This window comes from Lynx rufus, unplaced genomic scaffold (genome assembly GCF_022079265.1).
Source record: "Lynx rufus isolate CCGP_SWC_20201006 ecotype Redwood Valley unplaced genomic scaffold, mLynRuf1.p SCAF_23, whole genome shotgun sequence".
NCBI classification, from domain to species: domain Eukaryota; kingdom Metazoa; phylum Chordata; class Mammalia; order Carnivora; family Felidae; genus Lynx; species Lynx rufus.
Genome location: NW_025814838.1, coordinates 10945048 through 10972740, shown reverse-complemented (window position 1 = coordinate 10972740; position 27693 = coordinate 10945048). Strand labels below are relative to the sequence as shown.

At 47.3% G+C, this 27693-nt stretch overlaps 1 protein-coding gene across 1 annotated transcript in view; it reads left to right on the top strand.

The window, feature by feature from the left end:
- Positions 1 to 27693, top strand: part of XYLT1 (xylosyltransferase 1) — a 312312-nt gene that overhangs the window by 257720 nt on the left and 26899 nt on the right. Inside the window, exons 6-8 of the mRNA XM_047087107.1 lie at positions 6864 to 6944; positions 21443 to 21659; positions 24703 to 24879. Of these exons, the coding sequence (XP_046943063.1) occupies positions 6864 to 6944; positions 21443 to 21659; positions 24703 to 24879 (475 nt within the window). The remainder of the gene's footprint in view (positions 1 to 6863; positions 6945 to 21442; positions 21660 to 24702; positions 24880 to 27693) is intronic.

The window sequence follows — 27693 nt, the reverse complement described above, 5'->3', positions numbered from 1 at the left end:
CTCATTCCTGTCCCACTGGCTGTTGGTCCCATGGGGAAGCCAGAAGGCCCTTGCTAGTCCTGCTTAGCCTGCCAAAGAAGCCCACCAGCCTCCCCAGGACAACTCCCCCACCCCTTTCATCACCTTTGCCATTTCCTTCCCCCTCCCCATATTCCTGGGAGCCCACTGGCTTGGTTCCTGCATGGTGGCGTGAGCCCCGTCCTGGCTCTGGGCGTAGCCTCAGTCTATATAGCGTGCCTTTCTGAAAGCAAAGAGACACTAAAAAATGCCCTTTGCACGAACAATGCCGCATCTGGGAACTGAATCCTACAGAAAGCTATCAGACCCACATACGGGAAAGAGAAACGCTCAAGGAGGTTCCTAGGAGCGGTATCTGTAAGGGAAGCAAACAACATAAATGTCCATCACTAGGAGACTGGCTGTGTCCCTTCCGTGAGATTCTGTGTCGCGCTTAGAAGGATGAAGTCTACTTTATGTGCCGATTAGACAGATCAGCATGATAGATCCTTACATAAAAAAGCCATGGACACACACACTCCCCTTTTTCCAACGTTTATTTTATTTTTGGGACAGAGAGAGACAGAGCATGAACGGGGGAGGGGCAGAGAGAGAGGGAGACACAGAATCGGAAACAGGCTCCAGGCTCTGAGCCATCAGCCCAGAGCCCGACGCGGGGCTCGAACTCCCGGACCGCGAGATCGTGACCTGGCTGAAGTCGGACGCTTAACCGACTACGCCACCCAGGCGCCCCCACACTCCCCTTTTTGTAATAACAAGGGCTGTGAGTGTCCCAGCACCTGCTTCATAGGGGTGCCGTGAGGACTAAGTGGGTTAACAGATGCAGAGTGCTGCAGAGAGTGGTCCCCACTGCAGGCCCTCAAGTGTTAGATGCTGTTCTTTCTGTTGTTCTTGCCATTAATTGGTCTGTCTTGCCGTGGGCTAAGCTGCAGGATGGTAATTTCAGAAGCATAGGGAAGGGTTACATGCTTCCCCCAGCATGGTTTTCTGCACTCTTGGGCTCCTCAGAAAAGGATGAGTATGACGTTTTTCTGGGGTCACATGGCTCTCAGCAGACATGTATGCCACCAGCTCAAGTTGGTTCGCCAGGACCATCTGATATTTATTTAATCTTTTGAGAGAGAGAGAGCGTGCATGTGCACGTGAGCAGGGAAGGGGCAGAGAAAGAGAGAGAGAGAAAGAGAAAGAGAAAGAGAGTCCCAAGCAGGCTCCATGACCAGCGCAGAGCTGGATGCAGGGCTCCAATGTGAGTTCATGACCTGAGACGAAATCAATAATTAGACGATTAAGTGACTGAGCCACTCAGGTGTCCCAGGACCATCTGATTTTAAAACTGAAACATCTGTGTCCTGGATCCCCTCTCAGGGCTGGACAAACCGGGACAGCTGACTGCTCTCCATATGCCCCTGGTGGCCCAGGTGCTTTAGGAGGTACCCAGATATGTAGTCACTATTGCTTTTCATGTGTAATGGGGGGGAAAAAAACATAAAAATGGTGTATCGGGATTAGCCTGGAAACGGAAATACACGTTATGACATGGATATACCTTCAGAACATTGTGCTAAGGGGAAAAATAGCCAGTTGCAAAAAGACAAGTACTGTATGATCCCCCTTATAGGAGGTTCCTGGAGTTTGACTCCTCTATGAATGTGTTCACGGAGACAGGAAGCAGAACGGGGGCTTCCAGCGGCTGGGGGAGGAGGAAATGGAGAGTTCTTGTTTTAATGGGTACAGGGTTTCAGCTTTGCCAGATACAAAGCGTTCTGGAGAGGTATGGTGGTTGATGGTTGCAGAGCAGTACGAAGGTACTTAATACGACTGAACTGTTAACACGTAAAAATGGTTACGATGGCAGATTTTCTGTTAGGTGTATTTTACCAGAATTTAAGATTTGTGTAAAAAAAAAAAAAAAAAGTACATCACATACTGCAAATATTGTCACATAGGGTAAAGCTGAAGCGCTATTGAATTGAACGTTAAATTGAACATGCGTCTGAAAGAACTGTGCAGGTGATAGAGCCGTGGAAGAAGCTGGGGAAATACGGCGTGTTGATTCTGAGCTCCCATTGAAGGTGCCTCCATCCTCAGCACGATCAGCTTGCCCAGTGCCCTGGTCCTCCACCCCCTGCCACCCACACACATTTCTGCTCCTCACGTGGCCCACCCGCCGCATCCACGAGGCCTCGATCTGGTGCCCCCGGGGTCTGCACACATCCGGCAGCATCAGCGGGTGGAAGTCTTGAGTCCTGACATTCACAAAAACTCTGTGCTTAGCTTTTGCCTTGCCGGTCGTCAGGAGTACCTCTGGCAGATTCTTCTCAGCATCCTGTATCAGAGAAGGGGATTCTGGGCCACAGCCTGGTGGGCAGGAGGAACGTAGAGCAGTTGAGGGCTGGCTCTGTGTTGTGCTCTTTCCAAGTGGAGGCTGAGAAGGTCCCCGTTCCCTCCTCGCCCTGTCTCAGGCTGCCAGCAGGCAGGCTTGGCTGTGACCGGGCTCCCGGGTACTAGAGGGACCTGAGAGCTGAGCTGTCCTCTTCCCCCCCAGTTCTGTGTGTCCTCATGCCCAGAACCATTATGCGTCTTAGACACACACAATGTCGAGGTGGCCCCCCGGGAGCCAGTTCCTAACTCTCACACCAGCCGGGAGAGGAGACAGGTCCGTTCGATGGGGCATTTCCCAAACCGTGCTCCACAGGGTATCCCCTGGGGCTTAAGCACAGAAAGCTTTGCAAGTTCAAATCTGGCTGGGTCATTATACTGCTGTCTCCAGTTCAAAATGTCTTAAGCTTCTGATATTCAAGATGGCAATAATAATACTATTAAATAACAGCTAACATTTATCAAGGGCTTACTATATGCCCGGTGCTACAGCACAGATCTTTAGGCATTATTTTATTTAATACTCCCAACACCTGAGGCTTACTGAGACGAAAGTAACTCGCTGCAAGTCCAGGCTTTCAGGAGCAGGCCTTAGGGAAAAGATGAAGAAGGAAAAGAGGAAGAGAATTAACTACCATATTCATGCTTCACTTAAAGCAGCCCTTCTTAAACTTTAAAGGGCACACGAATCCCCTGAGAATCCTGTTAGAATGCAGAATTTGACTCAGTAGGTCCGAGGTGGAGCCTGAGTTACTGCATTTCTAGTAACAGTGGACTGAGGCCGTTCATCCAAAGACCAGGCCCTGAATAGGGGGGCATTTGGGCACCTACACCTGGCATGGAACTCATTGATTCACTTGTTCATTTGTTCACTCGTTCATTCACTCGTTCACTCGTTCATTCATTTATTCATTCGTTTACTCATTTGTTCGCTCATTCCTTCCTTCCTTCCTTCATTCATTCACTCATTCATTTATGCAAACAGTCTAGTAGCAAAGGGCATGACACTCTCTGACATCTGGATCCCGATTCTAATCCCGACGCCGTGCTTCACTAAGCGGCAATTTTTGAGTCTCAGTTGCCCATCTGCAAATTGGGAATGAAACTCGCATTTTATAGAGTCTTTGTGAATATTAAATGCAGTAAAATGTGGCAAACATCTGCTCCAGGGTCTGGGGCATGGTGGACAATTTCATAAATGGTCGTGGTTTAGAGCTTATTTGAAAAAAAAAATTTAATGTTTATATTTGAGAGAGAGAGACAGAGCATGAGCAGGGGAGCGGCAGAGAGAGAGGGAGACACAGAATCCAAAGCAGGCTCCAAGCTTTGAGCTGTCAGCACAGAGCCCGACCTGAGGCTCGAACTCATGAGCCATGAGATCATGACCTGAGCGGAAGTCAGACACTTACCCAACTGAGCCACCCAGGCAGCCCCTTTTTTTAAATTTTTTTAATGTTTGGAGCTTATTTATCATTCACTTATTCCCTCATTTCAACAGATTTTCACATGGTTCCAATAAGTTTGTTTATATTATAGCCAATTTATTAATTGAAATAAATGACTTATTTATTAAAATAAATCACTTATTTTAACATTTACTTATTTACGTATTTCCACAAAGACATCCCAGTGGCCACGAAGGCTGCCAGTGAGGGGCCCAGAGTCACAGTCATAGAGGAGTGGCTGTGGACGAAGAAACATGTCTCCTAATGGTTTTCACAAGAGGTAGGGACAGGCACAAGTGATGAGTGGTGGGAGCCACTTGGCACATGACTCCACCAGAAGAGGAAGAGTGAGAAACGTATGTGGTGGGGAAAGAGGGAGAGAGGCTGGAACTGGGTAAAATGTCAACAGATCGCAAGCTGTTAATTATCTGAGGAGAACTAAATATTATGTAGGCAATTATAGACAGGCGTTGGAAAGCAGTGATAGGAAAGTTGGGCCCCAGCCGAATTGCGTGTCCCCTTGAAGAAGGGCTGGGAGACTGGTTTCAGTGTGCAGAGCAAGCTTTTTACTCTGAGAGAGAGGGAGAGTGAGGGGGCCGGTGGAGGGAGCCCAGGGAGGGGGAGTTAGGGGTCCCCTCGACCCCGCCAGTCCAGCCAAGCCAGGCACACAGCACTTTGCTTTGAAAGGCAGCCTTACCCCACCCCCACCCCACCCCCGCATTCTCCCTCCCCGGGCTCTGGGCCTGGAATCCGCAGCCCCCTCCCCAGCCGCCCTCCCTCCCCCAAGATGTCATCTTTTGAGACGATTTCATGTGGAAGCATCGCTAAGTAAATTCGCTAAATGCCTATTCATCCCCGTCAGATGGGGACTCGGTGAAGCGGTAAATGTGAAAATGGCCCCAGCTCAGGGCCCTGAAAGGCGCTTTCTGGGGTTGCCAAATGGAGCTGCAGCCACTGACCCTGGGAGGCCTGAGGCTTCGCGCACGGGGGCCCAGGAGCCCCGGCCCGGCCCCTTCAATCCTCCCTCTGAGGCCGCTGAGAGGCCCTATTTATTATTCCTGCTGCCAGGGACCCATTCAGAGGTTAACTTGTCCCCGTATTCATCAGGACGACGATAATGAACTGTCCCAGAGTGGCAAGGGGGTTGGTAAACAGGAACTGCTGAGACACGGAGATCGAATGGGCCTCTTGAGGGTTTGGAAAGAGAGATTGCTTTCATTTTTTTTTTTATGGGCTGATCTTGTTCCCACCTCTCCCCGCAACTTCGGGAGGCCCTTTGCCCATGGCTGTCTGTAACTTGGTATGAGGCACACGTGGGCTTTACCTTGGAGCATGTGGGCAGGACTGTCCACACACGAGATGCACCGTTTTGCAGATGCGTGGGGTTAGCCATTTGGCTGCGTCCCTGGAATTTACCTCTGTGCGCCTTGGCAGGGCTTGGCTTGCGTGTTCCTATCGGATTTACTTCAGTGCGGACGGGGGGTCTCTCTGCTACCGCCAGAATGGCCGCCTGTGTATCGGTGTTCATTTCAGTAATAGGATGGGACACCGGCAGGGCTCGTTTTCACTGCAGCGTCCCTTGACTGCTTTGTGCCCCCTCCGCTGGAATTATGAGTTGGTCAGCATGCGTCATCCAATCACAGAATAGGGGCTTGCAGTGGTGCGGCTGCAGGGAGTTGCAGGGAAATGAAGAGTGAGGCGTGGGGGCTGCTTAGACCAGATGGTGGTAGGTGGAAGAAGCAAAGCACTTTGCATTTATTGCGCACCTACTATATGCCCTTTAAATATTTCCAGCTATCCATTCGTTATATACGTACTGAGAGCCTACTGTCTGCTGGGCAGTCGGGGGTTCAGAGAAGGCTACCACCCAGATGTTAAATTACTCACCCTTGGGTCAGGAGTGGAGCTGGGATCTGCCTCTAGACCTTTCTGCTTCTAGAGCCCAGGCATTGCTTTCTAAGGCACCTACCTGCCCCCCAAAGTTCTGAGAGCCTCCATTCGGTTCCAGGAGTGTCCTTCCTTTCCACCGCCTCCATCTGGTCTCCCACTTTGAAACAATGGTTAACCCTTTCCTTCTAAGTAAAAATTCCTGAGCAGAGCAGATGATAAAGGAGCTGTCACTTCAGCACCGTTTACCTGTTTGGGTTTATTCAGCAGAAGAGGCGACTGCATTTCTGGCAGATGGAGACCCGTGTGACTGCCTTTTAAAATACTGTCACAGCTGTATGCACAAGCTGATTAGCTGTGACTACACTGCCTGCACCGAGATTGATGGCGATAAATTTGGGATAACAATACTGGGAACGACGTCATCTGTTTCAATCGCACTTCATATTTTTTAAAGCTCTCTCAATTGGTAGCCCACTGGTTATTCAAGGACTTAGTATTCATTCATCCAGCAACCATTAATGTAGCTCCTACCATGTGCTAGTGAGGAGCAAGTCCCACTAGGTTCTGTCCTGATGGAGCTTACATCATAACGTAAACAAGTTTAACACTTGCAGGTGACAATAAAATAGTAATGGAAATAAAGGGATATGATAAAGATGGGGATGGGGGAGGCTGATGCCACATTAGGTTGGGTGGCCAGAAAAGGCGTCTCTGAAGAGGTTACATTTGAAAGGAGACCTGGATGATAACAGCAAGCCAGACCTGGAAAGATACAAGGCAGAATTTCCCAAGGACAGCACGTGCAAAGACCCTGAGATTGCTGTGTATCGCATTGAGCTACACACTAATGACTTACTGTTTGCCACGCCCAGTGCTGAGCACTGGAGATTCCAGAACAGCTAAGGTAGTATGCTTATACTCAAAGAGTGTACAGGCTATAGGATAGGTAGGATACAAACACGCTAATACCCCTTTTAATGTAGTGTGGTAAGCCTAGGGTGGTGACCCATGAAAGAAGATGCTTTATTAGCCTATATGGACCTTATTTCTGTGACCACGAAGGAGCCAAGACTCAGAAAGTGTCCATGGTCTCTGGAGGACCCTGACCTTCCTCTTGGTTTGTTTCCACAGGACGAATGACCAGCTGGTGGCATTTCTCTCCCGATACCGAGATATGAATTTCCTGAAGTCACACGGCCGGGACAATGCAAGGTAGCACATCCTCCCCCTACCCATGTGCAAAATGGAAATGAAAATCTGAGTGATCATTTTGGGGCTTCCTTTGAGGCTAGCCTAGAGGAAAGTAGAGGACAGGAGGAAGGCATGGCTCGGGTGGGCCCCTGCCCCTTCCATGTCGGGCCTGCAGCAGTCTTTCCCGTCAGCCAAGGACAGGGATAATAGTAAATGCATCTCCTCTCATAATAGCCCTTTACACCACCCCCCCCACACACACACACACACTGAGCACTTTCCTGGGTCCATTATCTCATTATGGCAACCTTTTGAGGTAAGTAGGGCAGCCATTGTTCATTCCCACTTTATTGGTGGAATGACTGAGCCCCATAATTTAAGTGATGGCCCCAGATCATTCATTGGGTCAGCCATTCAGCAAACACTCACCCAGTGCCAAGCATGTGGCAGGCACCCTTCTAGAGCTGAACAAGACGAAATCCTCATTCTCATGGAACTTACTTCCTGGTGAAAAAGAGTGTCATTCCAGCATGGAGTTGAGCTCATATATCCTGATTCCCACCCTTTGCCCTCACCAGTGCCTCACTCTTGCTGCCCAAGACATTGGCAGGGATTCAAGGCACCAAGAAGCCCAGTCTGGATCCACAAGTAGCATGCTGCAGTCCCACTTTCAGCAGAGTCAATATCTCTGTGGCCAGAGATCAGCTACCAGGGATTCAGTCTCAAGCGCCCCCTTTAGGGGAGATCACATGATAGGCCTCACCATCCTGATGGCAAACACCATTAAAAAAAAACCAGCCCAGATCACTGACATGCTGGCAGCTTTTTCTAGCTTTGAACTCAGACCATAACCTGGCAGCACATGGGATAATTTTAGCTCGTTGATGTGTTTTCTTTGGTTTGGCTCTTGTGTTGGTTTTGTTTTGTTTTGTTTCAGTTCAAGTGCTCCATTTGACAATGAATAGCCCCATTTAAAAATAGCAATGTTTCCCAGGCACATCCAGCTCATCTTAAAAGATCCAAAGGTCCACTGACTCTGGGCCTCAGGTTTCTCATTGGAGGCTATCACCTGGGTCATAGACAAAGCCCGTGTTCTCCTGTCCTCTCCTGTGCCCCTTCCCTACCTGGCCCCCACTGGCATTTCAGTTTGTAGTCTGCCTCAGGCGTTCTGTGCAACTGCTGACTGACCTGCCCTCTGGCTGGCTCTGTAACTCAGTTTACCGAGTTACCTGCGGCGGGGGAGGGGGGGGGGGAGCGGAGGGGGGGGACCAGAAGGTAGCCTTGAGCTCCATCTCCTGAGCTCTCCAGATGTAACCCCAGAATCCTTTGTTGTGTCATTGCCTAAATTCTAACTCTGATTTCATCCAGCTGTTTATAGCTTGTTCCCGTCCTACTGACAGCCTGCATTTTTTTACATTTAGAAGGAGCCCCCAGACTTGAGGATGCTCTGTAAATCAGCATGATTTACAGATTAGCGTGAGCATGTTCCCACCGCTAAAGGGAGAGAGGCCTGGGTAGATCAAGAATTACAGCCACTGTGTGATGTGTTCCTGATAAGTGCCCTTGCTTCGCTGACCTTTTCCCTGTGGGATCCAATTTCATTCTTAGGGCCACTCAATGCAAAATAAGAATCATTATCCCCATTTGTCAGGAGAAGAAAGGGGTTTTGGGGAGTCTAAATGATTTTCCCAAGGTTACACAACTGGTAAGTGTTAGAATTTGAACCCAGTTCTCTGACCCCAAAGCCCGTGGGAGCAAGGTGGAGCCGAACAAGATTCCATTCAGGTGTTAGTTATCAAAAGTGGCCCAGATGTTAGTGTCTAGGCCCTTAGGTTACCTCCAGGTAACCTTGTAATATGTGTTTTGTGCAAAGTTGTTTCATCACAAAGGAGCCCATTGTAATTTGATAGACTTATGTCTGAATTATTATCCACCCTGGTATTATTATTCCTGCCTAGTTGGTATTTATTCTCTGTCCACTATTTCTAGGCCCAGTGCTTAGGACTGGGTATGTAGCACAGAGGTTAAAAGCGTGGGCCTTGAGGTTGTACTTCCTGGATCAGAGTCCTGCTCTGCCACGTCCTAGCTATGTTGCATTGGACAGGTGTCTTAACCTCTCTGAGCCTGTTCCCTTGCCTTTATAGTGGAAATAACAATAGACCTACGCTCTTGGGGTTGAGAGGATTAAATGAGATGCTGCGTATAAAGCATCCACCATATAGTAGATGCCCTATGTGATGGTGGTGATGATGATGGTGATGTCATGGCTATGATAAGTGTAGGATGAAAATATTGTGGTGGGAGGAATAAATAGATGGTGTTTGGGCCAGATTTACCCCGCTGGGTGTGTGAATACCTGTCTGGTGGATGTGCGTCAGTAGCTGACAGGTAATACCCACATGGCACAGAACAACATAAAGGTTCCGGCTAAGATGTTGTTGGCACTTCCTGCTAAAACTAAAACCCAAGGATCTCCGAACAGAAAAGCTCCCATATTCCACTACCCAGGAATGAGCCCTTGGCTGGTTTTCTCTTACTTGAATGAATGAAGGGCAGTAATGTAGTATTAATTTCATAGTAAAATGAGCCATTACCTGCCACCCTCTCCTCTCTGTCAGCTGGGGCCTCACCTGCTGATGAGTAACCCTAGCCACTGTGCGTCTTCTGTTGTCCCCTCCCCATCGCACAGAGCTGGGCATGGCTAGGCTGCAGACCCTGCACGGGTGATGTGTTAAAAAGGACCCTTGGTGGCAGATGACAGAAACCCAGCTTAAACTAGACTAAGTGGGTAAAGGAAGTTAATGGAAGGAAAACCTTGACCTCTGACTTCAGATATGGCTAAATCAAGCAGTTCAAATGCTTTAATCACACCTGGACTCCGTTAGTTCTTTTCTTTTCCTTTTTATTGGGGAGGGGGGCATTTAATTATTTACTATTCCCGGAGCGGGATAAAGTAAAATAAACACATCAAATAGCCAAGTAGTTCACTGAGGGGAATCTTTTTATTTTTTTAATTGAGATGTAATTGACATACAACATTGTGTTAGTTTCAGGTGTATGACCTAATGATTCGTTATTTGTATATATTGCAAAATGATCATAATAAGTCTAGTTGACATCTGTCACCCCACATGGTTACATTTTTTTTCTTGTTGATGAGAACATCTAAGATCTACTCTCTGAGCACTTCCAAATACACAATACAGTATTATTGGCTATACATCACCTCCCCCCAGCACGTATTTATTTCACACCTGGAAGTGTGTACTTTTTGACTCCCTTGTTTAGTTCTATTTTCCTTTGTGTTGGTTGGATTTTCTGGCTCCAGTGGTGACTTAGTAGCTTCGTTTTAGAGACGGGGAAACTGAGACTCAGGTGAAGTAATTTGGTGAAGCCCACATAGTTACGGCAGTGCTAGGACTCCGGCCCAGGTGCCTGTGTCCCCAGAGCCCAAGCTCATAACCCTTGTATGATGCAGCCTGTCTGTGTTCTGGGCCTGCTTTCCTCCAGGATGCTGGGTGGCTTTCAGGCAGTGACTCTGCTTCTCTGGGCTTCACTTTCTCCCTTTGAAAAAAGAAAAGTGGATGAATAAGATGGTCTCCGAAGGCACTTCTCCTTCTGATGCTCTCTGCTCCTAGACCAGCCCTTGTAAAAGACATTGTGACAAAGGCAAAGAGGTTAAAAGATCAAACGATGTGGAGGGACCAAAAACAAGCAGTAAGATACAAAATAGGCCACAGGGTGCCTCGGTTTTTAGTTCCACGTGGCTCCTAATAGCAGTGTTGACCTTCTGTCCCCATCTCCAGCCCTTGGCAGCCAGTGTGGATTCCCAGCTCCTGCTCCGCAGGGATGGCATAAAGGCAAACTAATATTTTAATAGCTGCCAAATTGGTCCTGACTGTTCCTGTAATTAAATGAAGGGGAGTGTTGTGTTCACCATTTCTCCTTGCTTTCCTCCAAAAATAAAGTCGATGCAACGAAAGGCACGCAGCACAGTTACTGTTTTCCCAGTTAGCCTCTGTAGGGTGAGCAGAAGCAGGTGTCCTAAAGCTCACTGAGGGACTAAATATGTCCTTGCAGACTAAATAGGTCCTTGCAGTTACCCTGGAACTCCTCGCTTCTGTTCAGGGAGCATTGGAGAAGTTTCCCAAATGTCTGCAACCTGATTGTTGCGGGGGGCCGGGGCAGGGGGTGGTCTGATAGGGGCTAGAAAGGGAAGATCCTTTCCACCAGCCAGAATAGGGTTTCCTCTGACACTTTCTCTGCCTCAGTCCATCTGAGCTCTCTTGCTGATCCAAGGTCCACAGGCCCCCATGCTGAGCCCAGGGACACATTGTGGTACAGGGGCAGGTACATGAACATTGGAGGCCTGGCACCTGTGTTGAAATGCTGGCTTGCTCATGTGATGGCCATAGGACTTCAACAGATGGCTTTGACTCTCCAAGCCTCTGTTTCCTCATCTTTATAAAATGTGAATAGGGAGATGGGCATTGTGGAGGACGGAGTGTCCTCGCTGACCCTGGGAAGGCCCTGAACCAGGCACTTTCTGGTGTGTTGTCTCATTCCCAGCTCACTTGGCAAGTGAGATCTTCGAGATGAGTACAGCTGAGGCTTAGAAAGTTGATTTTACTTGCTTAAGGTTCCACAGCGAGCAGACCGCAGAGCTGGGACTGGAACATGGCTCAGTCTGGCTTTTAAGGCCTGATTTTATCACGCCGTGATTCATGACCACATCTGACAGGACCTGCAGTTTTGCCTTTGGGGCGTAGAACTGAAAGAGCAGAATCCTGCTAACTTTAAGCAGAAGTATTGTTGGAATGATGAGGAGAGGAAAGATCAGGTTCTTCCCCTCCTTTCTAGAGTCGGTGTCTTCCAAAGTGTGTTCCCCATCCACCCGTAGCATGAGAGGTGGATTCAGGTACTTCACAGACAGGAGTGCTGGGAAAGCTAGGTACTGATCGCAAGTATATCAACAACAATTGATAGAATTAGCCGTCTGCCCCATGGTTTCATAGAAGTTATGCTGAGAGTAAGACTCAGTTTAAAAAAAAAAAAAAACACACCGTTGAAGCTATTCAAAGTTGATTTAGGGAAAATTATTAAGGGAGCTTTCCTGTAAGTGCTATACATAAAGCACTTGGCACAGCAGGTAGGAATCCACACTCTGGATTCTAGGTGTATGACCTTGGCTGAGTGACATCGACATCAAGCACCTGTGTGTCAGAGTTGTTAGAAGAATTCAATGGGAGAATATAGGCATAAACTCTTGAACAATTAGTTGGGCGTGTCAACTTAGTGACAGTGATGATGGAGAAGCATCTTGAAAATGGCATACATATGATTAACATTTTGCAAGCACTCCTCCAATTCTTATGGAAACTAGCGTTTGACGGGTAAGAAGGCTAGACCAGTAGGAAACCATGGGGGCGTCCCAGCCCTGAGGTTGGAAGTGACATCAGCAAGTTTCTTCCAGCTGTCAGGTCTGGACCCCACCTGCTCTAAACAGCACTCCCCCCCGACTGGGCACCAGAATGACAGCCAAGCAGCTTCAGCAGCCCTTTCTCTCTGACATTGAACTCATCTTCAGACCCACACCTCCCTTGATGTATAAACAGGCAACTGTTTAGCCAATAGTTGGCAAATCCATTGAGAGCCTGGCCAGGAACCTCCTCCAAGCAAATCTGTGCTCAGGAGGCCCTTTGGTGCCAACTTGCTTATCAAGAGATGGGCTCTCTCCCCAGCTGTCTTATAGCACCATGATTGATGTGAGGAGATAATTAATATCTCATTTCCAATGGGGAAAGCAGATTGCATTTCCCCTTTGCTTTTCTTAAACCCAACCAGTGCATTTATCACTGTTTGCATGTTCACTGTATTTAATCCAATTATAGCAGGCATGTCAAAATAAAGCTTTGCGTTGCACCAGCACCCACACAAAGCTGTGTATGCATCTCCTTTCTTGGCCCCCACATGCGTTTTGAGGTCAACTTGGGAACTTTTCTTTTTCCAAAACAATACACATCGAAGTTAGACAAAAGACTAGGACAAAAGTATGTTCAGGGTGTCATCTCTGAGAGGTGGACTTTGATTTTTTTTTCTTTGCTTTCTCTTTCTGTTCTAAGTTTTCCATGAAGGACGTGCATTACATTTATAAACAGAACAAAAGGCAGTAAACACTTTTTCAAAATGTGTGAAAAATTGTGGAAAACCATTTAGCCTTCAGTGGACCTTTAGCCTCTTGGAAGTAGAAGCTGATTGGGCACCAAGCACCATGAAGACCATATGGCTACCAAGTCAGGGGATTCTGGGTCCCAGGATTTGGGCCCCTGACTTGGCATCTCTTCTCAGTCTTCTTTTTTCCCCACCCTTGGATATCAAACACAAGTCCTCTTTCTTCGCACAAGGCAGTAGTAACAGTCACATGTGAAGGGTTTCCTGTGTGCCGGGGACTGTCCTAAATGCCTTAGTGAGGTTACTTCTTGCAAGTCTCAAAACTACCCCATGATGGAAATGCAGTCCTATCAGGCTCAGTTTTCAGATGGGAGCCCAGAGGCTAGCTAAGTTAAACACACAGATTATAAGTGGGGAGGCTGACTAGAACCCAGGAAATCTGGCCCCAGGGTCTGTACTCCTAGCCTCTGTATCACGCTGATTCCCTCAGCATGTTCACTGTGGGGCTTCCTGCCGTATCCAGGTAGACGATGCATTCCCCCACCAATCAGGTAGGGTCTGCCTCTCTCGCAGTTGACCTGCTCAGATGTGTCAGCAAGGCTCTCACTCCAGCCACCTTGACTTCTTTCCATTCATTTGAGCTCTTGCACATGCTGTTTTGGTCCCCAGTAAAGCTCTTGCCCCCAGATCTTCAGATGACTGATTCCTCCTCATCCTTGACGTGAAGCTTCAATGCCACCTCGTCAGTGAAGCCCTTCCCCAACAATCTTCACTAATGATGTCTCTGTCTCTTTATTTTCTGTCACTGTGCCCTTGAGTTTTTCTATATAGCACTTATCACAAACATCTAATTACATATTAATGTGTTTTGTGGCTCTTTGTGTCTACTTACTTAGTTATTAAGAGCAGGATTATAGCTCAATGGCTGAAAGTGTAGGATCCAGAGCCTGACGGCTAAGGTTAGAATCGCACCCTTGGCATTAACCAGCTGTATGGCTCTGGGGAAATTATTTAGCCGTGTCTCTGTTCCTTCATTTGTAAAATGAACCTTCATAGGGTTGTAGTAAAGACTAAATGAGAGAATATGGATTTAGTGTGAGGAACGGGATCTGGAAAGTAGCAGGTGCTCAATAAATGGTAGGTGTTATTCTATTTTTTATGTCTCTCCCTGGAAGATGGAGAAGGGTAGGGATGATGTCCATCTTGTTCACAACCAGATTCTCAGCACACAGACCTGGGGTAGTGAAGATGCTATCTGGAGCTGCTGAACGAGTGAATGCTCCAAGCCCCCTGTTCTTCCAGGTACTTCAGAGTAGAGGCATAACAGTTGACCCCAGCCTAGGTCAGGAAAGGGGACAATCCAGCCTGGACCTGAAAGAAACAGCCAGTAGGGTCCCTGTGGAGCTGCCAGACGAGGTCCCAATGAGCTGAATCCTTGCTGACTGGTAGCATGAAAAGATGATGTATTCATACTGCTCGGACAGAATTAGAAAGGTGCCCATGACCCTTGTCACCTCCACTACCACAACCATGGGCATTGCTTATTAAAATAATCACAGGAGATGAAGTTCACTGTTTGTGTGGGGCTCTGGGCTTCTGTCCTTGGTGCTGAAATATCATTGCTTTTCTGGACATAGAGGTGTGTAATTAGTTCTGGAGGTGCCCTGCCCATTCCTGTCTACCAAATCACAGGAGAGAGAAGAGGAGAGATAGAAAATTTAAATTTGTAGCTTGATGAAGGAAAAATACTAAGCATCTTGGTGAATATTTATGGAGCACTTACAGTGTGTTGAGCACTACCCTAAGCCGTTTCTATGTATAATCTCATTTAAACTTTTGCCCTAGCCTCTGAAGTAAGTGTTATTATCATCACCATTTTCCATGTGAAGTTACGTGTTCAGGTCGTCCAAGGTTGGTGGCCTACCCAGCACGTGGATTGTGTAGTCCAAAGCTTGGCCCCTGCATTATACGGCTGTTACGTGTCAGCACATTCACATAGCTGGCTGATTTCATACACTGCGGGCTTTCGTGCTTTGTTCCACGACTTTATTTTTTAACTAAAATGCTTAGGTTGTATTTAGGCTAAAGGAGTAATCTGGATTCAGTGACAGATCACCGGACAGGAAAAGAGAAGAAGGGGAGATTTTTTCCCTAGGCTATGTGACTTTGGATGTCTTTGAATCATACATCCTCTCAGTGTGTTGGGTTTTTTTTTCAATCTATAGAATTAATTATATTAACTGATTGCTAAGATTCCTTCTTACTCAGACACGCTGTAAAATCTGAGGAGCAGAGTTCTTCCTTTTCAAACTCATTATAGGACGAGACAGTTCTGGAATAATTCCATACTCAATGAATATGCCAAGACTGTAGCCAGGGAATTAACTGAATTAAGAGACCTTCATTGTCTGCCTTTTCTGAGATCATGTTCAAAGGCTACAGAAGGTTTCTTAACTGACCTTTTCACACACAGATGAGAATGAGGACCCCTGTCCCCTTCCATCCAATTTCCTTTGATGCTCAGCTGAGTAGAACTTGGTCCCTATGACATCTCAGTAGAATCCTATTTAGTTATGACTTTGTTCCATATTGTGCCAGTAGAGAAAGTCCCTGGAAGGCAAACCACCCCTCCCTATAATCCTAGGAGGTAAAACCAAATGCAATTGATTCCATGTTTGCCCTCAGGTAGTCTGTTCTGAAGACAGAAGTCTTTGTGACATCTGGCAGGGAGCTCTTCCAAGACCAACAATGAGCCCTTTTCTGTCACTTTTCTCATTTCAGCACCGTGCCTTTTTGAGGTAGTGAAAATTCTCAGATACTCCCTTTGGATCCTTTTACAAGGACCCTGGCAATCAGGACAGAGCAGTTAAGAGCTTGCATGGATTCATCCAGACCTGGATTCGAGTCCAGAACTGTTAGCTGTGTGACTTTGGGGAACGCCCTTAACCTTCTTGGATTGAGTTCCTTTGCGTCTCAAATGTTTGTTAGAAGAATCAGATACCTGGTTAAGGGCTGCTACTTCCTTATTGAACAATTTCATGGCTTTTACTCCTCCCTTCATTCATTGGCTCAATAAATACTTATTGAGCACCAACTGTATGCTAGGTACTAGTCTAGGCACTAAGGATACAGCTTTGAACAAAAACAGGCAAAAAACTCTCTGCCTTCTTGGGACTTACATCTAGTAAGGAGACAGTAAACTAAATAAATACCTTGTATACAGTAGTACAAATTTTTAAGTTCTATGGAGAAAAATAAAGCATGAAATGGTGGTCACAGATGTGAGGGATTCTGGGAGGGTATAATTGCTATGTAAGAATGGTTCACTGTGTAATGACTGGCTCAGTCCATTGCTGGAATGAATAGTGCTTACTGAATACTTAGCAAGGACCTTTGTAAACCTCATCTGTCAGCCTTTCACAGCTGATTCAGGAGGGTGTCAGCACAGGTGTCATGGAACTCATCTTCCAGATGAGGAATCTGGCATTCCAGAGAGTCAAGCCAACCCCATATCTCCCCATCTGCGAAGACAGAGTCATCATTAGTACCCAGATCCTTTTTTTGTCTGCTCTGAATTCCACCTGTTGATTCGGTTGCCCTCACATAATCAAATCATCTGGAAATGAAACTAAATATAAGAGAGTGTCTTTGGTCATCTTCTGTGTGTTTGGCCCAGTGCTTAAATAAATCTGCTCTCCACCCCTCAGGTAGAGAATCACACACCCTTGACTGCTGAACCAACAGTTATGAAAAGGCACACCCAGGTATTTGCCTACTTACCTTGATTTCCAGCCATTCCCTTTTTCAAGAGATGGCAAATGCATAGGGTAGAAAACAAAATGCAAATCACTGTCCAAGCAGTTGATTCCTTTCCCCTGCTAAATACCCAGACTCTGGGCCTCTGCCGCTTTATCCCAGTCCAGACGCCCCTCTTAACCCAGGAACTGAGACCTGGGGGGATTGTTTGTCTCTGTTTACTCATAATTAACCAAAGCATGCATTTGCAGCTTATCAGTTTTCAAATGCAAGTAAATATAGCAACCAATCTCCCACCCCATGAATATTTCATTTTGGAGATTACTGCATAAATATTGTATTTGGATATTATGGTCTGGGACATCACATTAAAATTGCAAGACGATGCTATTCTCCCACATAATGGAACACAAAATTAAAAGGCTGGCCTATGGAAAGAAAACTTTTGCATGTCCTCAACACCTGAATTTTGTTTCTTTCTCTCTCTGAGTGAGTTAGTCTTGGCTACCACATAAGTTCTTGTGGAAGTTACCTAAAATTCAAAGGTTTAAGCAGGGTTAAGTGTCTGCAATTTAATATTATTATATAATTAGCACCAGACAGAGCTGAGGTAGGATTTTATTTTCCTAAACTTAGGGGCTTCCTTTAATGGACCCAGTTAGAGCTGAGTTTTGTGTCAGTGGAGTGATACGGTAAGTATATTGGAAAACCTTCGAGTGACTCCCAGAGAGAACGTGGCTTTGCTGACAGCCTGGATTTGCACTTGGAAATGTGTTAGGAAGGACACCTGGGAGGGATACCTGGGTCTTCTGGTTGGCTTGTATCCTCTGTGTGTCTGTGGAAAATTTGTCAGCCTTCTCTGGGATCCCATGTATCTGTCTGGAATGCCTGCCCCACCCCCTCTTCCTGGATATAACAGAGTGACTTAGAGAATGTCACAGCTGGGAAGTACCTTACGATTACCTAACCCATGGTTGTTATGACTGATGGCCCATGTGCTGGCTTCAAGGCTAGGGATATGTTTTATTTAATCAGAGCACCTTTTTTTTTTTTTTTAATGAATTTGAGTGCTTTTCAAAAACTGCCTTCTCTACTTTGCTGACTCCACCAACCCTGTGGTCTTCTACCCAGCCTGCCTCAGATGCTTCCATTATCCGTCTGACTCCTGTAGGCATTTAATATTACAATCCAGACCTAGCCCAACTTTGGTCATCACTTTCCAAAGTCATGTTACCAAAAGGGAAACAAAGACTCGGGGTCATCACTTTCCAAAGTCACTCAACTCGTTACTGGTAGAGCTGCACCACCATGTAGATGGAAAGCACATTTCAGCAGAATAAGTCAGCAACATAAAGAAGATGTGGTTTATATATACAATGGAGTACTACTCAGCAATGAGAAACAATTAAATCTTGCCATTTGCAACAACATGGATGGTACTGGAGGGTATTATGCTAAGTGAAGTAAGTCAGAGAAGACAGATATCATAATGTTTTTGCTCATATGTGGAATTAGAGAAACTTAACAGAAGACCATGGGGGAAGAGAAGGGGAAAAAATACTTTCAAACAGAGACAGAGGCAAACCATAAGAGACTCTTAAAAACAGAGAACAAACTGAGGGTTGATGGTGGGGGGGAGGGGGAAATGGGTGACGGGCATTGAGGAGGGTACTGGTTGGGACAAGCACTGGGTGTTGTATGTAAACGATGCATCATGGGAATCTACACCCTAGGCCAAGAGCACATTGCACACATGGTATGTTAGCTAACTTGGCAATAAATTATATTTAAAAAATGAAGTCATCAACATTTTTAATACAGTCATCAGTTTTGCTAAGAATTCAGTGGATTACTGAATGCTGAATTACTGATCATGATGCTCAGTGAGTGACCAGTATCTATGGGCAGGTTCTCTCCTTAAGCAGGAGGAAAGTACTGGGGATATGGATTTATTAGTGAGGTTCCACACACTTCCCTCCAGTGGATGCTAGTGGGTTTGGGAGGACGCACTGGGAGGGATTCTTTGTAGAATTCAGCATGTCCAGCACAATGGAACTATCTACAGCTTTTATACCCTGAAGTCTGGGCATCACGGTAGATCTTTCCCGAGTCACTGCCTTGCACTGTCCTAGGAACTGTGAGGAAAGCAGAAAGGAGGAATCCAGAGTCAGTTCTAATGATAATAGCATCTACCTGGTGGGGGACTGGTAACTCTAATCTGAAGACATGCAGGTTCAAAGGCCTCTAAGACACATGATGGAGGTGCAGACTGGCATAGTGGAAGAGGGGTATTTATGTGCCACGTCCATGGCTATCTGCTTTCTCTAGGGACTGAGATGATTCACATCCATCATGGTAGTGATAAAAGTTTAAGTTGTTCAGGAACGTATAGGACTTTTTCAACGGCAAATGACAGAATCCCATTTCAAAATGCCCTAAGCACGTTACTGAGGAGTCCGGGTGAGTCAGGCACAGTGGGATCCAGGGTCTCAAGCATAGTCATCAAGACTGTCCCTCCCTCTCTCTTTCCCTCCCTCCCTCCCTCCCCCTCTCCCCTTCTCTCTTTCCCTTCCTCTCTCTGTTTTCTGTGTTACCTCCACTGTCAAACAACCTTTGTACTCATGGTGACAGGATGGCTGCCAGCTGCTCTAGGCTTACATTCTCTCAGCTGAAAATGCCTTTGAAGAGCCCTCCTTCCCAGCAGATCCAGCAAAAATCCGGGGCCCAATCTCAGAGTTAGCTTGAGTTACTCACCCATCCCTGAATCAGTTATGGCAGCCAGGCAGATGGAATACTCTGACTGACCAGGCTGGGTCGTGTCGCCACCGCTTGGTGCTGGGGGTGGGGCGCAAACCCAAGTTAAGTGAGAGTTAAAGATAGGTGGCTGTCAAAGTAAAATCAAGGTGTGGTTCTCAGAAGAATGAGGAGTGGATGCTGGGTAGACAGAAACACAGGATGAAGCCTTGGAAACATTATTGTTGGTAGAGAAAGCCAGACCCAAAGAGGCCACATATTGTATGTGTGAATCTGTATGAAATGTCCAGAGTTGGTAAATCCATAGATACAGAAAGCAGATTGATAGTTGCTAGGGGTTAGAAGGAAGGCAGACATGGAGTGACTACTTATGGGTATAGGGTGTCCTTTGGGAGTGCTTAAATATTTTGAGACTACGTGGGTGACAGTTGCACAGCATGCTCAATGTATTAATGCCATTGAATTACGTGCTTTAAAATGGTTGATTTTATGTTGTATGAGCTGGAGAAGTAGCAAAGCCCCTGGGTTAGGAGACTATAGTTAGGAGATTATAGGTCCTAGTGAGACAGCACCCTGAGGAACAGCAACATCCTTCCCTCTCCCTTCCCCACACCAGGCCAGCACAGTGCCTGGCACACAGCAGGTGTGGGTCTCCTACTGCAAAGGAACTGAGGGTTCACGTCAGAAGCTTGGTTCTAGTTTGGCCCACCTTCCCAACACATCAGTTTTGCTAGCTCTTTGATCTTTGGTTTCTGCATCTACAAAACAGGAAGTGCCAATTCTGCTCTGCCCACCTTGCAAATCCCAAATATGTATACACTCCAGAGCAGGAGTTCTTAATCTGGGGTTCTCTGATAGAATTCTTCCCACTTTGGTGGGAAGAAAGTGATCTTTATTTTCACTGAACTCTAATTGAAATCCAGCTAAATGGAGGTAACAAACCACAACAGTATTCGCGGTAACTGTAAGGAATCACGTATTTTCATATCACTGTGATTGATGCGTATACCTCTAAGTATCATTTATGCTCCCCTCTTCTGCAAAATTACACCAGTTGTTAGACCTGCTACAAGATCTTGCTATCTCATGTGTTACAAAAGAAACACACACAAATTTGGTGTTTTGAAAAATATTTTGTAATCCTTTCTTGTGTGAATCTAAAACCATATGAATTACATCATAACTAGGGTTTTTGTAATATTTTTTAATACTACATATTTGAGGTATGCCTTTAAGAGCATTATTCCAAGATGAGCATCCATAGGCTGTATTCACCAAAGTGCTAAGGCATTCATGGCACGAAAAGGCGATTTCAAAAGTTCCGTAGGGAAGAAGTGGATGTAGCAGATGATTGTTGCCATCTACTTGTACTGGGCAAGCCCCCTAAACCTTCTAATCAGCGTCCTCACCCATAAAATGGGCATATTGACAGTGCTTGCCTCATGGGGACATAGGGACCTGTCTCACTTGTGTAGAAAAAGTGGCAAACTACACACAGAGCCCCTGGCTCAGTACTTGGCACACAGTAGCAGTGCCTGGGTAGCTCGGTCATTTAAGTGTCCGACTCTTCATTTCAGCTCAGTTCGTGATCTCACAGTTCATGAGTTCGAGCCCCACATCAGGCTCTGTACTGACAGCGTGGAGCCTGCTTGAGATTCTCTCTCTTCCTCTCTCTGCCCCTTGCCCCACTTGTTCTCTCCCTCTCTCTCAAATAAATAAACATCAAAAAAAATACTTGGCACACAGTAAGTGTCAATACATGCTTTTATTGACATGACTGTGCTATTTCATTTGGATTCTGTGCACCTCTGGGCTAAGGGCTACTTTGGCTTTCACAGGTTCATCCGAAAACAGGGTCTGGACCGACTATTCCTGGAGTGTGACGCCCACATGTGGCGCCTAGGGGACCGGCGAATCCCAGAGGGCATTGCTGTGGATGGAGGCTCGGATTGGTTCTTGCTGAACCGGAAGTTTGTGGAGTATGTGACGTTCTCCACAGATGATCTGGTGACCAAAATGAAGCAATTTTACTCCTATACCCTGCTTCCTGCTGAGGTGAGTGTCTAAGGAAAAGTTCCTCAGCAAGGTAAGAGCCAGCTCTAGCCTTTGGAACAAAGCAGATGCTGAATTTTTGCCGAAGGTTTTGCAAAGCAATGCTGGGTCCAATACATAGTCCTGCAAACGTCCAGGACTGCAAACATCCAGGAAGTTGGAGAACTGCATCCGCCACCAGGGTCCATGCTGTCATAGCCGGCCTCTGGTATGGAATAGACAGGCATACAACACTGCCACTAGCAGTCCACACAGCATATGTGTGCAAAGTAGAAAAGGCAGCTCTTCCTTAAGACACTTGGCTCCCATTGGTCGTAAAATCATTACAATATACTGATTTTGATAGAACGAGACCCTTCACTGCCATTTTCCAGAAAACTTAAAAAAAAAAAAAATTGGAACCTCTCAGACCTACAGTGTTGATGGTGTCCCACTAGGCTTGTGCAGTGTGTAACCCGCACAACTGTATATGCCGGCTCTTTCAGGACACACCCACATCAACTTTTGACAGATCCTCTACAGTCATCAATCATGTAATAACCACTTTTTCAACATGAAGAATCCCTTTTCTAATTTTGAGGGTTTTTTTTTTATATTTTAATCATATCATGATAGACATTAGTGTTGGCCTCATCGGTCACAATAGAAATTCCAGTGATCTCAAAGACAGAGAGCCAGGGCTTCTGCTGGACCTGTACTAGCCCCTGCATTGACAGCCATTGGGACTCAACATTTCCTGATGGCTTCCGGAAGCATTTGAAAAGCTCCAGGGAGCCTGTCACCACTTTTCAGACCTCAGTGAGGGGAAGGTGTCTTAGTTCAGACTGCTATAACAAAATACAATAGACTAGGTGGCTTTTAAACGACAAAAATGTACTTGTCACGGTTCTGGAGGCTGGAAGTCTGAGATTGGGGTGTCAGAATGGTCAGGTTCTAGCAAGGGCCCTCTTCTGGGTTGCAGATTACATACTGACAGTTTTCATTGTGCTCAATCCCAGAAGGGGCATGGGAGCTCTCTGGGGTCCCTTTTATCAGGGCACTAATACCATTCATGAGGGCTCTACCCTCCTGGCCTAATCACCTCCCAAAGGCCTCTACCTCCTAACACCATCACATTGTGGGGCTAGGATTTCAACCTATGGATTTTGGAGGAGACGCAAACATGCAGTCCATTTCAGAAGCCTGGTTGTGTACAATTGCAGCCTGTTCTGAAACAGTGCCAGCTCCATCTGGAAATTGGGGGGGGTGGTGGACACAGTTCTGAAATGTTGCCAGCAGCCTTCTTATCAGACCTGACTGGGGGGTTCTCGATTCAGCTCTCTGGCCTCCAGTTCCCTTTCCTCCTAATTTCTGACTTCAGGAAACTCCAGAGCTGGTTGCCCTTCTGTTGAGCCCATGACACCTCTCGTGAGTGGTCTACCATTTCTTCCTGGCTGTGCCTCAGGCTCAGGCTGTGTGTCTAGGTCAGACAAGACAACGTATCTCATTTGATCGTTTCCACATCCCTCACCAACATCTGGAGCAGTGCCAAGCTGATAGGGTTGACTGCCCACGTCACTCCAGAGGGATGATGGGCTTGTCATCACTGGGCCAGGTTTTACTATTCTGCACACACATTAGGTAATCAGCTTTTAATCCTTTTTCAGCGAAAATCACCTTTTCTCTCAATGTCGATAACCTCCTCATCCATTATCTTCGGGGAATTTCTGTATCATTATGAAAGGACATAGGGTAATTGGTAATTGGGAACTTCTCCCCACTGTTTGATGGAGAATATGTGCCTCTGTGGGCTTGTAGACAATTTAAGCTTAAAATCCAGGTTCATGGGCATATGTCATTTAGCAGCACAGGGCAGCTGGAGTTCGTGGGTGGAGCCTCATTTTGCCCATCCCCCGCTTGAGAAGGGACTGTTTGGAGGCTCTGGTTGTTTTAATCAAGATGCCGTTCATGATGCTGGCTCTGTCTATCTCAACCCTGCCCCAGCACACACAGGCACTTAACACTCCAGGATCCATACCTTGCCCTCCCTTCTCCCAGACCACCTCTAGGAAAACAGTTTAGAGTAAATCTAAAGGCTGAGCTATAAATTTATTAGAGGCAGACATGTGTACCCCAACATCTTCCCCCTAGGGAGCAGAGAGCAGGGAGAATGTATCTGCCTGGTATCTGGGGTTGTTATAAAACAGTGTCCAAACAGAAGTCTGCCTGTCTGTCTGTCTGTCTCTCTTTCTCTCTCTCTCTCCCTCCCTCCCTTCCTCCCTCTCCCTCCTCCCCCCCTCCTCTCTCTCCTCTCTCTGGTCTCTTTCTTCACTCTCAGCATTGCTTCCTTCTCAGATTCCTAGGAGTGGTTGGCCAAGAGTTATTGGATTACAAGAAACTAATGGAGCCTGTTTCAGCACCACGGACAGCGAGCAGCCCTGCCCCACCCCTCCCTGTGTCGTAGCCACACCCATGTGGCTGAGGCAGGAGGAGGGGGGCCTGGGACGCACCCCCATACACACCTCGGGACTGAAACATCCCTGAATCTGGCTTCTTTTACCAAGGGGTGAAATTCTAGAGCATCAGTCCTTGTTCTCTAGATATTTCAGACAGGAATCCCCTTGGTTTCAGATCTGACTATTTGCAAAGCAGGAGCCCTTTTGGCCCAAGGTTTTCTGGAAAATTGTCACCACGTTTCCTCTGGTACCCATGTGTTGACATAACCTGAGGGACTTTTCCTCTCTGCCGGGCAGACAGAGATGTCGTGAACAATAGGAAACGTCTTGCAATCAGATTGTAGACTGCTGGGGAAAGACAGTTTAGAGAAACACTCAGAGCGTTAGACTTGCAAACAGAATGAAGCCACTTGGACAAAACATCCTGTGTAGCCTGAATTGGACCAAGCTGGCAGCTGACCCCATTTGCAGAGAGACCCAATGAGTGTCCAGGAGAGGGGAGTCCCTGCGCAGTCAGGTGGTCCTGGAGGAAGGCAGGCCCCACCACCACCACCTCAGCCCACTCGAGGGAGGCTGGAGGAGGTCTCAGGCTGGTCCCTGTCTCCCCGCAGTCCTTCTTCCACACCGTCCTGGAGAACAGCCCCCACTGCGACACCATGGTGGACAACAACCTGCGCATCACCAACTGGAACCGCAAGCTGGGCTGTAAGTGCCAGTACAAGCACATCGTGGACTGGTGCGGCTGCTCCCCCAACGACTTCAAGCCGCAGGATTTCCACCGCTTCCAGGTGAGCCCACTGGGGCCCCTGCCAGCCCCTGGCCCACGCCCTCCCGGCACACGTCCACAGGCCTCTGAGGCCGGGCCTGCGAGTCTTCTCATCTTGCCGTTTCCAGACCTGGGTGTCCGTAGTAACAGTGACAGCATCAACTGTGGCCACCGGGTTTTGATCACTTACCCCCCAGGCCACAACAGTTGTAGCCACTTGGCCTGTATTGACTCATGAACCCCACATCAACCTTGTGTGACACATAGTGTATTATTGGTTTTTTAAAAAAATTTTTAATGTTTGTTTATTTTTGAGGGGGGAGGGGAGGGGCAGAGAGAGAGACAGAGGGAGACCCAGAATCCGAAGCAGGCCCCAGGCTCTGGCCCGACAGCGGACTCAAACCCATGACCTGCAAGATCATGACCTGAGCCGAAGTCAGACGCTTGACTGAGCCACCCAGGCATCCCAAGATAATATTATCAGTAATCTATTTTAGAGATAGAGAAACTGAGGCATAGAAAGGTAAAAAAACTCGAGGTCCCATAGGGCTATGTATGTTTCCAAATCTGTTTCTCTCTACTGCTTTTCAGTCAGAATCCCCTGAAATATTCAGTAAAAATACATTTCTGGGTTCCAAGTTGAGTGTACCCAGGGCAGAGTTTCTCAACCTCAGCCCTCCGAACATGGTAGCTGAATAGTTCTCTGTTGTGGGGCGCTGTCCTGTGCGTTGTTGGATGTGAGACTGCATCCTTGGGTTCCAGCTGCTAGATCTAGCCACACGCTCCAGTTAGGAAAACAAAGAAATGTCTTCGGACATCGCCAAATGTCCTCTGGGGGCAAACCCACCCCCACTTGAGAATTCCTAATCTCTGTTGAGGTCCAGGAATTTTTATTTTGATGTGTTACACTCTGGAGAATCCTGATGAGCAGTCAGGTTTGCAAAACACCGCGCTCTGTGAACCCGAAGAAATCAGAAGAGGCAGAAACGTTACCGCCATCACAGTGCCTCGGCACAGCCAAGCGACTTACGGTTCTGCGGGGAGCAGAGGCAGGGGGTCACAAATGCTCCATCTGCTTCCATGAGCCCCAAGGATGCTTGGCGCCCAGACCTCTTCTGGATGGCAGCCTCCTTCCGTCCTGTGTGAGTGCCCGTCCCGCTCCCGCCTCACCCCCCTCACCGTGCCCTGGCACCTGCTGCTGAGAGGGCAAGCAGAAAGCTACAGAGTGGTTAAACACATCACTCTGAGGTCACCAGAGCCACCACGTGGAGATGGTATGCTTCTTCCCCAACCACTAACACAGAGGGAGTGCAGGTGGGTAACCCGAGCTGAGGCGCCCCCGCAGACTCACTCTGACACATAATAGAACCATCCACGGGAGGACACGGCCACCCCCACCCGAGTGGAGCTTCTAGTCTCTTAGCAGGCTCCTCAGCGTGTGGTCCAGGGAGCTGGCATAAGCATCACCAGGGAGCTGTTAGAAGGCTGCCATCTCCACTGCTCCAGCTGGCCTGGGGCAGAATCTGCACATAAATAAGATTCCCAGGTAGAGGAGGAGGCTATTTATGCTTGAGAAGCACAGGAATAGGAATCTGTCCCGTACCAGGCTCTGTGCCAGGACCTCTGTGGGCCTTGGCTTCACTGGGGTAGGCAGCATCCCCATTGTGCACGTGGGGAAACTGAGGCACAGAGGGGCTAACTTCCTTGTCCGTGGACACAGAGTGGAGTGGCAGGGCTGGAGGTCCCTCCCAGATGCCTCTAGCTGCAGACCTGGTTCTTTTCCATCAAACCCCACTGCCACCCTGGTTTTGTGTCCACATGGGTGCAGAACACACAGAGGGTTTCGTCTCATTATTCGGATTTCCTCAAGGTGCCCACCTAACATCTTTCACCTCTGTAAGCGGTTGCTGCAATAAGTATTCTTTTAGGCCTGTTTTTGGTGGCAGATTAAGAGCTACCCAGGGACCTCTTCAAACCCATGTTAATTTAGGTATGAACTTGGGTGACATTTAACTCCTTTGTCCATGGAGAAGGGATCTACTGAGCAGAAAGAGGGTTGCAGGGGAAATAGCTGACCTATTCAAAAGGAAAAAAAAAAAAAAGATTCCCGCTTTTGTAGAGGACCAACTGTTTGCCTCAATGCCAAGGACCTTCATCATTTAGGGCAAATGGCCACGGCAGTTGGTGGGACGCTGCCCCTGGTGGCGGCATCTGCGTTCCAGCCCCAGCCTCCCAGGAACATCGTGGTCTCTGGTAAAGACGAGCTAACAGAGACCTCGCACGTGCTCACAGCTATTCCTCTCACAGTAAACAGAGATCAAGAATATCCCCCAACATCTAGAGTCTAAGAAACTGCTGCCTGTAAGGAACTTAGAGTTCTTGTTCAAAGAAGAGTGATAAATATAGAAACGTGCCCTTTTAGAAGATACAGCTGTGAATAAAGAATCACAAGCAGACGAGGGAGGCTGCCGGCCTCTGAGTCCATTCTCTGCCTCGAGAACATGAAGGTCTAGAAGCCCCTCGTAGCAGGCTTTGGGGAGTAGTGATAATAGTCACATAATAATAGCTAACACCGTGTGCCAGACTCTGTGCCAGACTCTGTGCTTAGTACATATTTTATTATACCCATTTTAAGGATGAGAAAGCTAAAGCCCTGGGTGATTTGCCTAAAGACATAGTTAGGAAGTAGCAGTGTAAGGATTTGACCCCAAGTGGTCTCCTTTCAGCACTACTGTAAGGTAACTGAACTGAACTTACTCCCCACCCCCCCCAGGGAGAGTGAGAATACTATTATTTTTTTTTAATTCTTTTTTCCACGTTTTTATTTATTTTTGGG